This window comes from Canis lupus, chromosome 9 (assembly GCF_048164855.1).
Source record: "Canis lupus baileyi chromosome 9, mCanLup2.hap1, whole genome shotgun sequence".
Taxonomy (NCBI): domain Eukaryota; kingdom Metazoa; phylum Chordata; class Mammalia; order Carnivora; family Canidae; genus Canis; species Canis lupus.
In genome coordinates, this window is record NC_132846.1 from 43,279,668 (window position 1) to 43,295,266 (window position 15,599).

General features: G+C 34.0%; 1 protein-coding gene across 13 annotated transcripts in view; it reads left to right on the plus strand.

Annotated features, from left to right (window-relative positions):
* RAD51B (RAD51 paralog B) overlaps positions 1-15,599 on the plus strand; it is a 696,371-nt gene that overhangs the window by 34,921 nt on the left and 645,851 nt on the right. For all 13 annotated transcript variants that reach the window (XR_012036808.1, XR_012036807.1, XR_012036809.1 and 10 more), the window contains 2 exons: positions 1,920-2,039; positions 3,227-3,410. Coding sequence is in view for 9 of the 13 variants with exons in the window: in XM_072839048.1 (XP_072695149.1) it covers positions 1,920-2,039; positions 3,227-3,410 (304 nt within the window). In the remaining 4 variants the exon portion in view is untranslated. The remainder of the gene's footprint in view (positions 1-1,919; positions 2,040-3,226; positions 3,411-15,599) is intronic.

The following is a 15,599-nucleotide window of genomic DNA, read 5'->3' on the forward strand; positions in this document are numbered from 1 at the left end:
AAGAAAGATACTTGTGATAAAGATTGTCACAATAAATTGCTATAATTAATATGAGGCATATAGATACTACATTTGTATTTGGTTTTTGATTTCTGTATTTTTTTAGATATCTTTTCTAAAATAAAAAAATACTTAGAAAACCTGATTATAGAAAATTATAGTGTATTGATATATAAATAACCATTTGATACAGTTATTTAGCATGGTAACTGTAAGTAAAGTCACTTTGTGTCCATACATTGACCACCTTCCTTCTGAGGGGCCTTAATGGAATGAGAGAGCCTTTTACCACTCAAGGCACCAGCTGAAATTCAGCCTAGTGTTGAAAGCAGAAAATTATTATTGTCTGTCAGCTATTCAGTTGTTGTTGCCAATGAGTTAGGTACTCACTGACTGAGATAAGTACTCAGTACCTAATCAACTGGGCGACCAGTTTTGGAAAACTTGCAGGTTTTTGGCAGATGTTGCCATACCTATCCTATTAAAAATTAGTGGGTTGCAAGCATCAGAGCTTTTATTTTAGCTGACTTCTCTGACCAGCTCCAAACTCAGCAAATAGTTACTTTAATCAAGAGACTTAGACGTTTTCCTCAAATCCTTAAAATGTACCTGTCCTGAGTGTGCCAATGTCATTCCATTTCTTCCTGCTTTCATCTCTTGTTGCCGCCTTTTTTCCACCCTGTGTGTCTCTCACAGGCGCTTTCCCTGAATGTTCATTTGATCCATTTTGTTCTCAGCCTGTACACATCTTTTGGTAAAGTAATTTTTCCTTCTCCTGTTCAACCTAATGATGCCTTTTTTTTTCAATTATTCAAAATATACTTAAAAATATTATTGACCAGTTTTATTTTTCTCTTTCTCTATTTTAGATTTTTCTTTTTCACTTCTGGTTATAAATTATGTGAGAAACTTCTTTTGTTTATCTCCTTAAAGTTCTCAGCCTCTCCTTAGGACTCATTAACTATGTAGAAATGAAAACACTGTTCTTTGTACGTTTGTATCTTTAAATGGAACACAAAGTATAGGGTGATTCTTGTGTTTATAGTCCTTCCCCCCCCCCCCCCCCGCCCCCAGTCATCCTTGGATGGTTAAGTACCAGGCTGATAAAGTATCATTTTAAGTAGGAGACAATTTACTCAAAGATTTACACTTTTATATCTTTAACCAGAAATATGTGAAATTTCTAGTACTGAGCTCCATGTCCTAAGCTTTTATTGATGATATTTGCATCTGTTTGGCCTTGCCACTGTCCTACACTTGGCCTACCCCATGCATTAGATCAGGCCTTGAGTTCGGAATTAGAAAATCATTTTTTCTTTACTAAGGAAATATTGGACAACATCCATTTGTTTAGAAAATAATATCCTAAAAAAACAAAACAAAAAAAAAAAAAAGAAAGAAAATAATTTCCTGTTTACCAAGAAGGTATTGGGTAGCATTTATTTTGTATGTATTAAGTTTTAATTGAGAAAGCATATTTTTCTGTTCTAAGACATGGAGACTTAACTGATACTTGATTGTTACAATGATAATATTATATATTTGTTCAAATATATTTCATTCATGATGATGAAATAATTTTTCTTATTTACTAAACATATAGTCAAATTACCATTTATTGAAAAACGTATCTATTTCTAGAAAGATAAACCTCAGGACATTGTTGTGTACTTAACCTTAGATGAGATCTGAAAGCACTTGCTGGCCTCATGCTCTGACTGCTAACCTCTCTTAGTTTTTATAAAGGAAGGCTTGCTATCTAAAATAATATATTAAGGCATTTTGCTTATACCTACTCTATTTTTGTTCTGTGTTACTTGTGGCTTATGAGTTTCCTAAGTAAAATTCATTAGACATTCAGCATTCCAGCCTTAAATATCATTAACTATTTTCACTTGTGCAATTTTTCTTCCCTACAGACTGGTTGAGATAGCAGAATCTCGTTTTCCCAGATATTTTAACACTGAAGAGAAATTACTTTTGACAAGCAGTAAAGTTCATCTTTATCGGGAACTCAGCTGTGATGCAGTTCTGCAAAGGTATGATGCTTTAGATTTTGGTAATACTTTGAAGATTTATTTTTTGTTTTTTATGTTTTTAGCTTCTGAGTGAAAAAGTTTCTGCATATGTATTAGGGTTATGGGAAATAATTATTTCAGTGTTCTTTATTTGCTATAACCTATTGGATAAGACATTTCTTTAAAAATGAAAACAACATATTGAATGAGTGAAATGTTTTAGATTTAATTATTTAAGTGATGTATTAATTACCTATTCCATTAACAGGTTACTCCCAATATTCAGCAGCTTATTATATTTTTTAAAGATTTTATTTATTCATGAGAGACACACACATACAGAGAGGCAGAGATATCGGCAGAGGGAGAAGCAGATTCCATGCAGAGAGCCTGTTGCGGGACTTGATCTTGGGTCCCTAGGATCCCTGGGCCAAAGGCAGGTGCTAAACCACTGAGCCACCCAGGGATCCCCTATTCAGCAGCTTAAAAAGGCAAACATGTATTATCTCATGTAGTAGCAGAGGCTTAGGTATCTGGGAGTGGTTTAGCTGAGTGGCTCAGGGTTGCAGAAGAGGTTGCAGTCAAGCTGTCAGCCAGGACTATGGTCATCTCAAGGCTCAAACAGGGCTGGAGAATCTTGGAGAATTCCAGGGCCACTGGAAGGCCTCCCTTCCTTACTGTCCGTTGGCCAGAGGCCTCTGTTCCTTACCATGTGGTCCTTTCCATAGAGCTGTAACAACATGGCAACTTGCCTTCCCCAGGGAGAGTGATTTGAGAGAGTGGGCAAGTGAGAGAGAGCCCAAGAGGGCAGCTGTAGTCTTTTATAACCTACTCTCAGTAGTGACATCTCATCATTTTGTCATATGCTGTTGGTTATACAGACCAACCCTGGTAATTGTGGGAGGGGACTGCACAAGGCTGTCAATACCAGGTGGGAGTAAATGGGGGCTGATAACAAGCAATTTTACCCTAAAAGTAGCAGGATCGTAGGAGAACCAGAGAAAGAAACCAAATGAAAACATTTTGGTACATTTTCAAAAGAGTGCTATATGTATAAAAGAGCTGGAGATAAGTTATGATTATTGAATACTCGCAATCATTACTGTAATTTAGGGAAGCATTGTTTTTAAGTTGGTTCATCTTTGTAATACTCCATTTTATATTATATCTTAAATTTATCCACTATTTTGCAAATTCTGCTCTTATAGGATTGAATCTTTGGAAGAAGAAATTATTTCCAAGGGAGTTAAACTTGTAATTATTGACTCTGTTGCTTCTGTGGTAAGAAAGGAGTTTGATACACAACTTCAGGGCAACATGAGAGAAAGAAACAAGTTCTTGGCAAGAGAAGCGGCCTCCTTGAAGTATTTGGCTGAGGAATTTTCAATCCCGGTAAGTTTTTTTCTTTTTTTCTTTTTCTGTGTTTTCTTTTATGTTAAGTTCACTGACCTATAACATCAACTAATATCATTAGAAGAAAATGTAAAACAGATGATGTATTAAAGATAGCATGGTCTAATTGCTATAGCAAATACCACCATCTTCTTAAATTTGTTCAACTGTTGAGGTTATCTTTTTCACAGCTGGAGTCGGGAGCAGATTTAACGTTGTTTGTAAAAATTCCTTTAGTCAGTCTTTTTCTTCCATCTCATTGTTGACTCTCTGTGTATGCTTTGTATTACTTTTTAAACACCCAGGTCAATATGAACTACTAGAACTATATGAAATTGCCTAGATCTATTCCTGTCATTTCTTCTATGGCAATATTTGTCAGTTATAAATATTTTAGATTTAGATACTATATTATAATGTTCAGTGCTGTCTTATACACTGTAGCATTTGGTTTGCTATCACATTTTAGTGTGTTGGGAGTGACGGTATTGAAAATATCAGTAAGGAAACCTTGAGAGATTACTGTTGACACCACTTTCCATAGTGGGATGGTGATGAGTAAATCTGAAGATGCGGGTATCTTGCAAGGGTTTGTGGTGGGTAAGCTATAAGGTGTGTGTACTGATTGCTTTCCTATTAGCAGTGCAGAGGAGAGTTCTGTTTATTCTGCAGCCTCACCAACATTTAGTATAGTTAGACTTTTCTTTTCTTTTTTTTTTTTTTTATAGTTAGACTTTTCAATTTTAGCCAGACATCATCTCAGCAGAAGATAAGAAAATTCTTTAAACTGAGATAAAATTTAATTATGATTTTATAATTTTTAGATTCGTGTTTGGAAATGAAAATGAAATTTAGATTCGTAATGGAAAATTAAAAGTTTGGATCTTTATAATATGTACCAATGCTGTAAACTACCACACAGCCTTTGAGATTTATAAACCCAAGCAGGAAGTCAAAGTAGAAAATGTGGCATATAAAAAGTTCTACATTTCTTAATGGCTTTTTAATTCATATTTTGGATTATATGATGTAATTCCTGGTGAAGTCAAGGGCTGTAAAGTTTATCCTGGATGACACTCATCTTTTAAACTTTATTGTAGTTGATTAAAATGATAATTCCAAATCCATGTTTTCCCTGGCCAAGGGAATTTTTAAAAATTTTGTAGGGTTATTTGATTAAATGGAAAAGTTAAGTATGTATGCTTATTTTATTAATTCATACTGGTTGCTTGAGTTAATCCTATGCAAAATATGAAAATTCACTTTTTAAAAGTTGTATTTGTTTACTTTTAAATAAATTGTAATTGTAGGCTAGTATTTCTCAGTTTTTTCTGAGGTAATTTATTTTCCTGAGTGAGAAAAGGGCTCTGCTTTTCTTTGTTTTTATTAGTGCCCTCTGAAAAAGTAGGTACTTATTCCAACTCTTTGTCTTTGCCTTTGTTTTTCTCTTTGGAGATAAATGTAGAATATAATATGCACTTCTGTAACACAGGATAGTAGTGGTTCTTTTTTTTTTTTTTTTGATGGTAGTGGTTTTTGTGACAAGTTATTGTTGGTTTTAGAAGGATTTTGAAAAATACTTCCTTTGGGAAGTGTGGGGATTTTCCTGGCCTAATTACCTCATTTAAATGAAAAATCTTGAACTTTTAGGTTTTTGAGCTGTACTTTGAATAAGCGACTTCACATGAAGCTAACTAGCTGAAAACAATATGTGACTATCTAATTTATCCCTTACAAAATTGCAGACTGTATGCCTCTTTATAGTTCCTTAACATACCAACAAACATTCTCACCTCAAGAAGTGTTTGTTATTCCTAGTCTGGAATATTTCCCCTACAAATATCCATATGATTTCTTCTCTCCTGTCCTCTTATTAATGAGGACTTTCCTTACCATGTAAGTGTTAACCACACTCCTTGCCTTCCTATCTCCCTTATCATGCTTGGGATGTTTCTTCATTACAGTTTTCACCCTCTAGCATGTTATATATTTATTATAATTGTGTGTTTGTCTCCTCCACCCCTTAGACTGGCCACCGGAACTGTCTACTTTGTTCACTACTTTATTCTCAGCAGAAACAGTGCCTAACACATAGTAGGCACTCAGTAAATATTTTTGAATGTATGAATTGCAGATATTGCTTTTCTCTTTGGACTTGAATTAATTTTATATATATTGGTACTACATTTAAATTTTTAATATTTGCTTTTAACCTTTTTTTGATCCTATTTTTAATATTGTTTATTATTTCTAATAGTAATAAAAGATAATATTAGATAGCAGAATGTCATTATATGGGAGCTGTACTCAGATTACACTGGCATTTGATAGAAAGAAAAAGAATTCTTAAAATTCTTAAGCTTGGAAAAGGCTTTAGAGATCTATATAGTATCAGAAAGCCAGGAAGTTAAAAAGATTCTATATAAGTTTAGTAGAACTATGATAAGTGAATGTCCAATGTCTTCTAGTTGTGGGCAGGAAGCCAGGCATTCCAGTCTGCCCTCGGGCTGTGGATCTGAGATGGTGGATAGGGTCAAGACCATGTCTGGTACTTTGACACTCTAGATATCATTTCCTTAGGTGATAGTATGAGTACTTTATTGAATTTTAAAATTTCTTTTCGGTGAACATGCAATGCTTTTAATATGTGGGGAAAAGTTTAAAAGTATAATCTGTACTTAATTTTGAATGTCACATTGTATGTGCTTCCATATGTTTGTATGCAAGGATCCTTACATTCATGAAGATTTCAATCTTCTCTCTTAGTGATTGATAGAACTAATAGACAAAAATGTTAGCAAATTAAATCTAGAAAGTCAGAAGACCTGAATAACACCACAAATTTGATCTAATTGACATTTATAAAACATTCTACTCACTGCGGGCAGAAAATGCATTTCTTTCAAGTACACATGAGATATTCACCAAGATAGACAGTATTCTGGGCCATATAATAAAACTCAACAGATTTAAAAGACTGAAATGGTACAGTGTATGTTTTTTGATCCATAAAAAGAATTAAATTAGAAATCACTAATCTAAACATATCTGGAAAATCCCTAAATATTTGGTAGTTAAGCAAACACTTCTAAATAACCTATGTTAAAAAATAAATCACAAGAGAACTTAGAAAATATTTTGAAGTAAATCAAAATGAAAATACAACATATCAAAATTTGTGAAATGTGGCTAACTCAGTGCTTATAGGGAAATTTATACAATTAAATGCTTATACAGAAAAGAAAGTGACAAATCAATGATCTAAGTTTGTAAGAAATAGAAAAAGAAGAATAAATTAAACTCAAAGTATACAGAAGGAAGGAGATAATAAAAATAAGAGCAGAAATCAATGTAATTGAAAACAGAAAAACAAACAAAAAAGAAAACAAAAACAATGGAGAAAAAAATCTCAATGAAATAAAAAGCTAGATCTTTGAAAGACCAATAAAAGTGATAAAACTTTACCCGAAACTTTACCCAAATTGACCAAGAGAAAAAGAAAAAAACAAACTAGTAAAGTCAGGAATGAAAGAGGGAATATCCCAATATATCCTCTAGACATTAAATGATAATAAAGGAATGTATGAATAGCTTTGTTCTATTAAGTTTGATAACTGAGATGAACAAATGCTTTGAAAGACACAAATTACTTACTGAGGAAGAAATAGATAACCTAAATCATCCTTTATCTGTTAGAAAAGTTGAATTTGTAGTTTAAAATCTTGCAAAGAAAACTCTAGGTCCAAATGATATTATTGGTAATATCTACCAAAAATTTAAAGGAGAAATATCAATTCTATACAAGTCTTCCAGAAAATATACAAGAAAACTACAGACCAATATCCATTATAAACAAACACAGAAATCCTTAACAATATATTAGCAAATTAAATCCAGCAATAAATTGAGTGGAGCTTATTTCAGGAATATAAGGTGGATTTTGAATGCAACATCAAACTATAAAATCTGGGGATCCCTGAGTGGCTCAGCGGTTGAGCGCCTGCCATTGGCTCAGGGTGTGATCCTGGAGTCCCGGGATCAGGCCCTGCGTCGGGCTCCCTGCATGGAGCCTGCTTCTCCCTCTGCCTGTGTCTCTGCCTCTCTCTCTCTCTCATGAATAAATAAATAAATAAATACAATCTTTAAAAAAAAATAAACACATAAAATCCATCACATCAACATATTAATAAAAGATGATTTCAGTAGATGCAGGAAGGAAAATCAGTTAACAAAACTCATCAGCTGTTCATGATGAAAATTCTCAATAAAGCCAGAGTGGAAGGGAACTTTCTCAACTTGATAAAGGGCATCTACAAAAACCTTCAGCTAACATTATACTTAACAGTAAAATACAATCTTTCTTCCTAAGATTGGGAGCATGGATAAGATAGCCTACTCTTACCATTGTAATATAATGTACTATAGATCCTAGCCGATATAATATGGCAAGAAAAAGAATTCAAGTACATTTAGGTTAGGAAAGAAGAAATAAGACTATCTTTATTCATAGATTGTATAATTTTAGTAGAAAACCTAAAGATTCTACACAAAAAAAGAAAGCTACTAGCTACTATGAGTCAATATATAGAAATCACTTGTTTTTCTATATGCTGGCAATGAACAATTGGACATTGAAATAAAAAACCTGTACCTTTTATAAGAGCACCAAGAACATGAGATACTTAGTGATGAATGTGACAAAATATATATTTTTTATGCTGAAAACTACCGAACATTGATAAGAGAAATCAAAGAAGACCTAGGTAAATGGAAACATACCATGCTTATGGACTGAAGAATCAGTACGGTCAAGATGTCATTTCTTTCCAAATGGCTCTATGTGTTTAACACACAATCTCGGTCAAAATCCCAGTAGGCTTTTTGGTAGAAATCAATAAGGCAACTGAAATTTATGTGGAAAAGCAGAAAATTGAGAATAGCCAAAGCAGTTTATAAAAAAGGGAGTATCGAGGACTTTCACTCTCAGAATTCAAGACTTAAAAAAAAAAGAAAAAAAAAAAAGAATTCAAGACTTAACATAAAGCCACAGTTATTAAGAGAGCATTGTATTGGTGATAGGGTGGATTCTCAGATCAGTGGAACAGAAAAGAGAGTCCAGAAAATAAGTAAATTTATAGTCAGTTAATTTTGAACAAAGAAGATAAGATAATTCAACAAAAAAGGGATAGTTTTTCAATAAATGGTACTAAAACAATTGGATCTCTGTTTGTAAAAAATAAACCTTGACCAATTCTTCATATTATTACACAAACCTAATTCCAAATGAATCATCCACTATAACATAAAACCTAAAACTATAAAGCTTCTAGAAGAAAACACAAGAGAAAATCTTTGTCACTTTGAGCAAGGCAAAGATTTCTTAGTGATACAAAACACATGAACTGTAAAATATATTAACAGTCCTACTCTTTGCAGATACTTTTAAGAAAATGAAGAGACAAAGCACAGATTATCAGTTAATATTTGTACAATTTATATGTTAAAGTACTGATAACTAGAAATAAAAAGAACTATGAAAACTCAGTAACAGTCTAATTTTTTAAATGGCAAAAAATGGAATAAACACTTAGAAGAAGACATATAGATGGCAAATAAGCACATGAAAAGATGCTCAATTATTAGTCATTAGGGAAATGCAGATTAAGATCACAATTAAATACTGCTACATGCCTATTAGAATAATTCAAAAAAAACCAAAAAACCGGGCACCTCGGTGGCTTAGTTGGTTACATGTCTGCCTCTGGCTCAGGTCATGATCTTGTCCTGGAATCATGTCCTGGAATCGAGTCCCACATTGGGTTTCCTGCTCAGTGGGGAGTCTGCTTCTCCCTGTCCCTCCCCTCTCTCATACTCAAGAGCTCTCACTCTCTCTCTCAAATAAATAAAATCTTAACAACAAAAAACAAAATCCTGATTCTACCAGATGTTGATGAGGGTGTGGAGCAGCTCCAACTCTCATCCATGCTGATGGAAATGCTAAGTGGTATAGCCACTCTGGAAAATACTTTGACATTTTTTTGTAAAGTTAAACATTTTAACTATGTGACCCAGCAATCTTTCTTCTAGGCATTCTGTTTTTTATGCAAAGAAATTATATTCTATCCCTGTAAAACTCTGTATGAAAATGTTTTTAGTACTTTTATTCACAATTACCAAACACCATGAACAGCATGAATTTTATCAGCTGGTGAATGGATAAAGAAATTCATATTCAAATAATTCAATATTCATATAGCAGATTACCACTCAGCAATAAAAAGGAATAAACTACTGATACAAATAGCAGGGGTGGGTATCAAAAGCATTGTATTAAATGAATGAAGCCAGACTGAAATTACTATATTTTATGTGATTTGTTTTAGGATATTCTGCAAAGGGCAGATCTATGGAAGTGAGAATTAGGTTTGTGGTTTCAGGGGCTCAGAGTGGGAAGATGAGGAGATTGATTACTAGTGAGTATGAGGAAACTTTTTGGCATGATGGGAGTGGCCGATATCTTAATTGTGGTATGGCTAGATGAGTATGTAAGTTCCTCGAAACTCAGAACTATCACCCAAACAGGGTTTGTTTTTTAAATTATGTGTTAATTTTTCCTTAAGAAGAAACAACAAAAAGCAAATGAAGCACTTATGCTAGAGGATCTCTTATGATTCAGAATTTTCTTCTCTGGTTTTAACTTTCCGTTACTGTAAGGAAAAAGAATTACCAAGTGTGCTTAATCAGTGAACTTTATTTCAGCAGTTCAAGCTTTGGCCTAACAGTCTTCTTTTTAAAAAATTGCTGTTGTCTTCAGAATTTATGGGACAATATCAAGTTGTTGAAGTTTTATTTCATGTTGCATTATAATAGCCTCAAAATCAGTTTTGTAGATTTTTTTTACAGTTGAGTTGTAGGAGCAAGTTGTTGAAGACTTCTAGGTAAGAAACAACCCAACTGGTCCTTAGCCTCTTGCTAATTCTTCTTTCTGAAACGTGTTTCCTTTTTTTTTTTTTTTTTTAACTAATATCTTTGTCTATGAAGTGATATATTTGGACAATTTGTGAGCACTGCCAGCATATTAATGACTGTTGGAAATATAGTAATCCCTAACGATAATGCCAGGGCAAATTTTTAAAAAGCTGAAATGTCTCAGTTTGAATTCAGATAGTTTTAACCTCAGAAGTTAAGTCACTAACTTGTATTTTAAATTCATGCTCTTTTTGGAGATGATTAATTTATAAGAATGTAAGAAGAAACATCCTCCCTGAGGATTGAAGATAAATTGATCTCTCAAGGTCTTCTTTTATTTTATTAGTTTTGTGGAAAGTCACAAAAAGCAGCTCTTTGGAGTAGTTTATTTTATTTATTTATTTATTTATTTATTTATTTATTTATTTATTTATTTATTTATTATTTATTATTTATTTATGATAGTCACACAGAGAGAGAGAGAGAGAGAGAGGCAGAGACACAGGCAGAGGGAGAAGCAGGCTCCATGCACTGGGAGCCCGACGTGGGATTCGATCCCGGGTCTCCAGGATCACGCCCTGGGCCAAAGGCAGGCGCTAAACCGCTGTGCCACCGAGGGATCCCTGGAGTAGTTTATATAGGATATACTATTCACTACTTTTTTTACTTTAATAGGGTGAAGAAGAAGTAGTATGTAGCACAAAAAATTCTAAATTTTAGGGACTTTTAGGTCCCCCAGAGGTGTTAAAGTTCTGACATTTGGTGGCCATGGGTGACTTGATCCTCTTTCAAAGTTTGGAGATGTTCAGGTAGTAACTTGGGAGCATATTCCAAGCAAGTGTAAGTTGAGGAAGACCAAGGCAAGGCCATTTCCCCTTCTAACATTTTGTTATACTGATATCTTTTCAAAGCTTTTTGTGATTGGTCACAATAGGACTTACACAGCTTTCTTTTATGACATTTGTGAAATATTTGATTGATTTCACCATATTTGGTACAGTAATAAAGTATGTCATTATATTTTAAGCTTCAGTTCATGTTCTTGTCTTATTTTTATTTTTTATTTTTATTTTTTAAGAGAGGGAGAGGGTGAGGATGGGCAGGAGCAGAGAGACAATCCGAAGCAGGCTCCACAGCCAGCAGGAGCCTGACTCAGGGCTGGATCTCACCATCCTGAGATTATGACCTGAGCTGAAATGAGGAGCTGGATGTTTAACTGACTGAACGATCAAGGCTCCCCGCATGTTCCTGTCTTAAGACAGAATGGTAGCAGATAAAAGTTTTCAGGAGACGCAGAGTCTATTTTTACTACTTAATTGAAGTGTTTACATAATTATTTAATTTCTTGGGACTTCACAGACATGACTCCTCTAAAAGTTTAGGTAATAGAGAATAATATTCACATTCATCCCCTTGATATTACTGGGATGCCTTAATCTAGTGCACACATTAGACGTATTTGATTAGATCCATTTATTTCATTGTCCATGAAGAAGACTATTTGCTTCAATATGGGTAGTCTTACAGCTTTCAGAAGGGGTAAACTTGTACTATGCTAAGTGTGTTCAAGTTAGGAAGCATTTATTTTATAATATGGCAGCCCAGGAAACCCAATATTAAAAAAATACATAGTGTCGATAAGCCTGGTAGATCTAATTTATTAATACTGTTTTGAGAGACATAAACAGTTCAGAGAATATGCAGTAGAGACATGTGTGATGGGATCACCAAGTTGGATTTTTGCTGCCAATTACGCTTCTGAAAATTCCAACAACCACCATGCTGTGGTGCAGTCCTATATTCTAGCCCTATTCCTCTAACAAGAAACAAATCGTTTACACCATTTCAGCAAATTTATTTTCACCAACATCTTAGATCTTCAGTTCACTTGCATTTCAGGTCTTATCTCTACTTGCTGAAGGGAAAGCATTGTTTTCTTCGTCACTGATCTCCAAAGCAGTGTGTTCATATGGTGGACATAAGATGATACGTTGCGGTGTTGGAATAAAACATTGGAAACATCCATATTTACTTTTTACCTTCTATTTCTAAAACTTATATTTTATATATGTTTTTAAATGTATATAAAGTATTAGGACAGTAGAACCTCTGTATACCTTAATAAAGACACATTAGAGGTAAATTTTGTTTTCATGAATAATCAGTAGTGGTTCACTGCTCTGGTTCACAGAATTTCAGGTAAGTAAGTAGAGGATACATACACACACATACATACACACAGACTTTAATGCCTTTTTTTTTTTTTTTTAATGTCTGTGGAAGTTTTCTGTCTCTGATAAGTCAATTTTTGCCAAAACTTACTTCAAAGAGAGTTTTTACTTGCTTAAGGATTTTGGGTGAAAACATTTTTTCTCACAAACTTTTACAATATTAGAATTGTACTTTATAGTAGTTTTTACCATGGGCTTTGGAGTCAAACAGATCTGGGTTAGAATTCTGATTTCTCCACCAGTATAACTTAACTTTTGTATCTTAAAGTTTCCTGATGTATAAAATGGGACTTGCCCAACTTTAAAACAGTGGTATAGTGATAGTCTTCAGTAGATAGTAGAAAAGTTAGAGGGTGGGGCGCCTGGCTGGCTCAGAGGAGCATGAGACTCTTGATCTCAGGGTTGTAAATTTGAGCCCCATGTTGGGTGTAGAGATTACTTAAATAAATAAATAAACTTTAAAAAAGTTAAAGGATGACTTAGAAAAAAGGTATTCCCCAGATAGTAGAAACTGGTTGTTCTTTTGAATTAAATACTTAGCACAGAGGCTCACCCACAGCTTAACAAATGATTAGTTGAAAAAAGCTGTAAGCTTATAACTAATATTTAACACCTTCATTTTACAGATGAGAGAATCTTACTGTCTATCTCTCTTCCAGAAACAGTAATACTTTGTTTCCCATTTGCTTGCTCCAGGACTTTCAAATGCCAGTGGGCATGTTCTCATTTTGTCCTATTAGCTCATGTAGGCCACTGGCAGCATACTTTTTCTAAGGGCCAGATGGTAAGTTTTTAGGCCTTGTGGGCTGTGCTGTCTCTGGGGCAACTACTCAGCTCTCCCATTACAACTTGAAAGTAGCCATAAGCCATTTGCAAACAAATGGGTATGGTTGTGGTTCAACAAAACTTTGATTACAAAAACAGATGGAGGGCCAGATTTGACCCATGGGTCATAGTTTGCCAACCCCTGATCTGGACCCTTCTCCCTTCTCTCTAGGCTAAGCACTCAGTACTGGTGCTACCACAAGTCCAGAAGTTTATGGGATTAGGAGGAAGGGAATAGAACAGTGTGCTCCTAAAGCAGTGTTTCCTCAAACTAGTTTAAGACATTGACCCAATTTTAAATGCAAATAATATTCTCATGAACCCCCATTATTGACTTCAGTTTCATTTTAATATCACAGAAATAGATAGAATTATAAAACAAGCTAATAACTTTTCATATCAAATCACACCATGAAACCTAAAAGTGGGTTGCATTTACAAATGACACAATACTATTCAAATTCATTACTCTGTTAAAGATGATAATTTGCTAAATCAAATTATTGCTTGCAATATAAACAAGTTAACTTATGGTACAGGGTCTTTTGCATTGCATCTATATAAAAATATAAATATAGTCTCTACATATAGAACTACAGTAGAATATACATATATAGTCTATATATGAACTGCAATAGAATATACATACATATATACTCTATATATATACACATACCTATATATGTATGTTCTACTGTCGTTCATATGATGACTCCACTTTCCCACCTCTTTTCTCTATTTGAGCTACTACAGAACCTTCTTCTGTTTGGAAAGGGTGACGTTATTTGGCCCTCACCTGGGTATGAATGCATATATGATTAAAGTCTACCATTGCTCTTTTCTCATTAGTCCCTGATAATTAAAGCGGTACATTACTTGATTGAAAACAGACAGTGATATCATGTGGCAGTTTTCAATTATAAAATGTCTATACTAATATTTCAGGCCATTATTGAAATGAAAACATAAAAGTTAGAAATCCTCAGAATTTATAGACCACTGAATATATTTATAGATTACAGTTTGAGAGATGCAATTGTGTAAATCTTATAGAGTCTTGTGTCCTGAAGTTTATCAGGGAGCTGTAAGGGACATTCTGCTGTTGGGATTATAATACAGAATCTTTGTCTTTTTAAAGTGGTCCGTGCTAGTATTGGAAAAAAAGCAGAAGGCTCTAAAAGTGCTTATAGACACTGTTTGAAAAGAACATGAGAGAAGAATTTAAATATTACCTGTATAAAACAAATTGTGGTCATAGTTCTTTATGTTGACTCTTTTTTTTCTTTTTAAATATTTTATTTATTTATTCATGAGAGACACAGAGAGAGAGAGAGAGGTGGAGACACAGGCAGAGGGAGAAGCAGGCTCCATGCAGGGAGCCCGACGTGGGACTCGATCCTGGGTCTCCAAGATCAGGCCCTGGGCCAAAGGCAGGCACTAAACCACTGAGCCACCCGGGCTGCCCTATGTTGACTCTGTATCACTGACTTCTAATTACCATACACAGAGTAATTATTATACATATTGAAAATTATGTATCAGATTAAAATAATAGGATTTCTTTCCAGAAAGGACCTTAAAGTTCACTTAAATCAGCCCTTTCACTTCACAAATGACACTGAAGCTGAGTAGTGACTTGACTTGTTCAAGGATATTTAGCATAGGAGAGGACAAATAGTGGGTAGAATGCAAGATCTTTTGGATGCCGGTTCTGGGATTCTTTTTCTACTGTACGATTATCTTTTTCCTGAGACCTAAACCTTCTGAAGACAGGATTGTGGGCCTCATACTGTAGACAAGTAATATTTAGGAAGTAATAGCTAATAAAATAACAATTATTAAATCATATTGTATACCTGAAACTAATATAACATCAGTTATATCTCAGTTTTTAAAAAAGCATATGAGGGACCCTGAAATAATAACAGAGTTGTGTATTAACTTCCACATGTGTAAAGAGGGCCTGAAAGTGAAGTTTTGTTATTGAGCTGACTGAGAAAAGTAATTTGTTAAATGATAAGTGATAGTATGAGTTACTCGAACATGTAACTGTTGCTTAAATAAGAGGGACCTAATTTTAAGAGTGTTGTAAAGGGACCTGAAAAGTTTTAAAAATTGTAATTAAGGCTTATGAAAATATAGTTACTACATATATGTAATATTT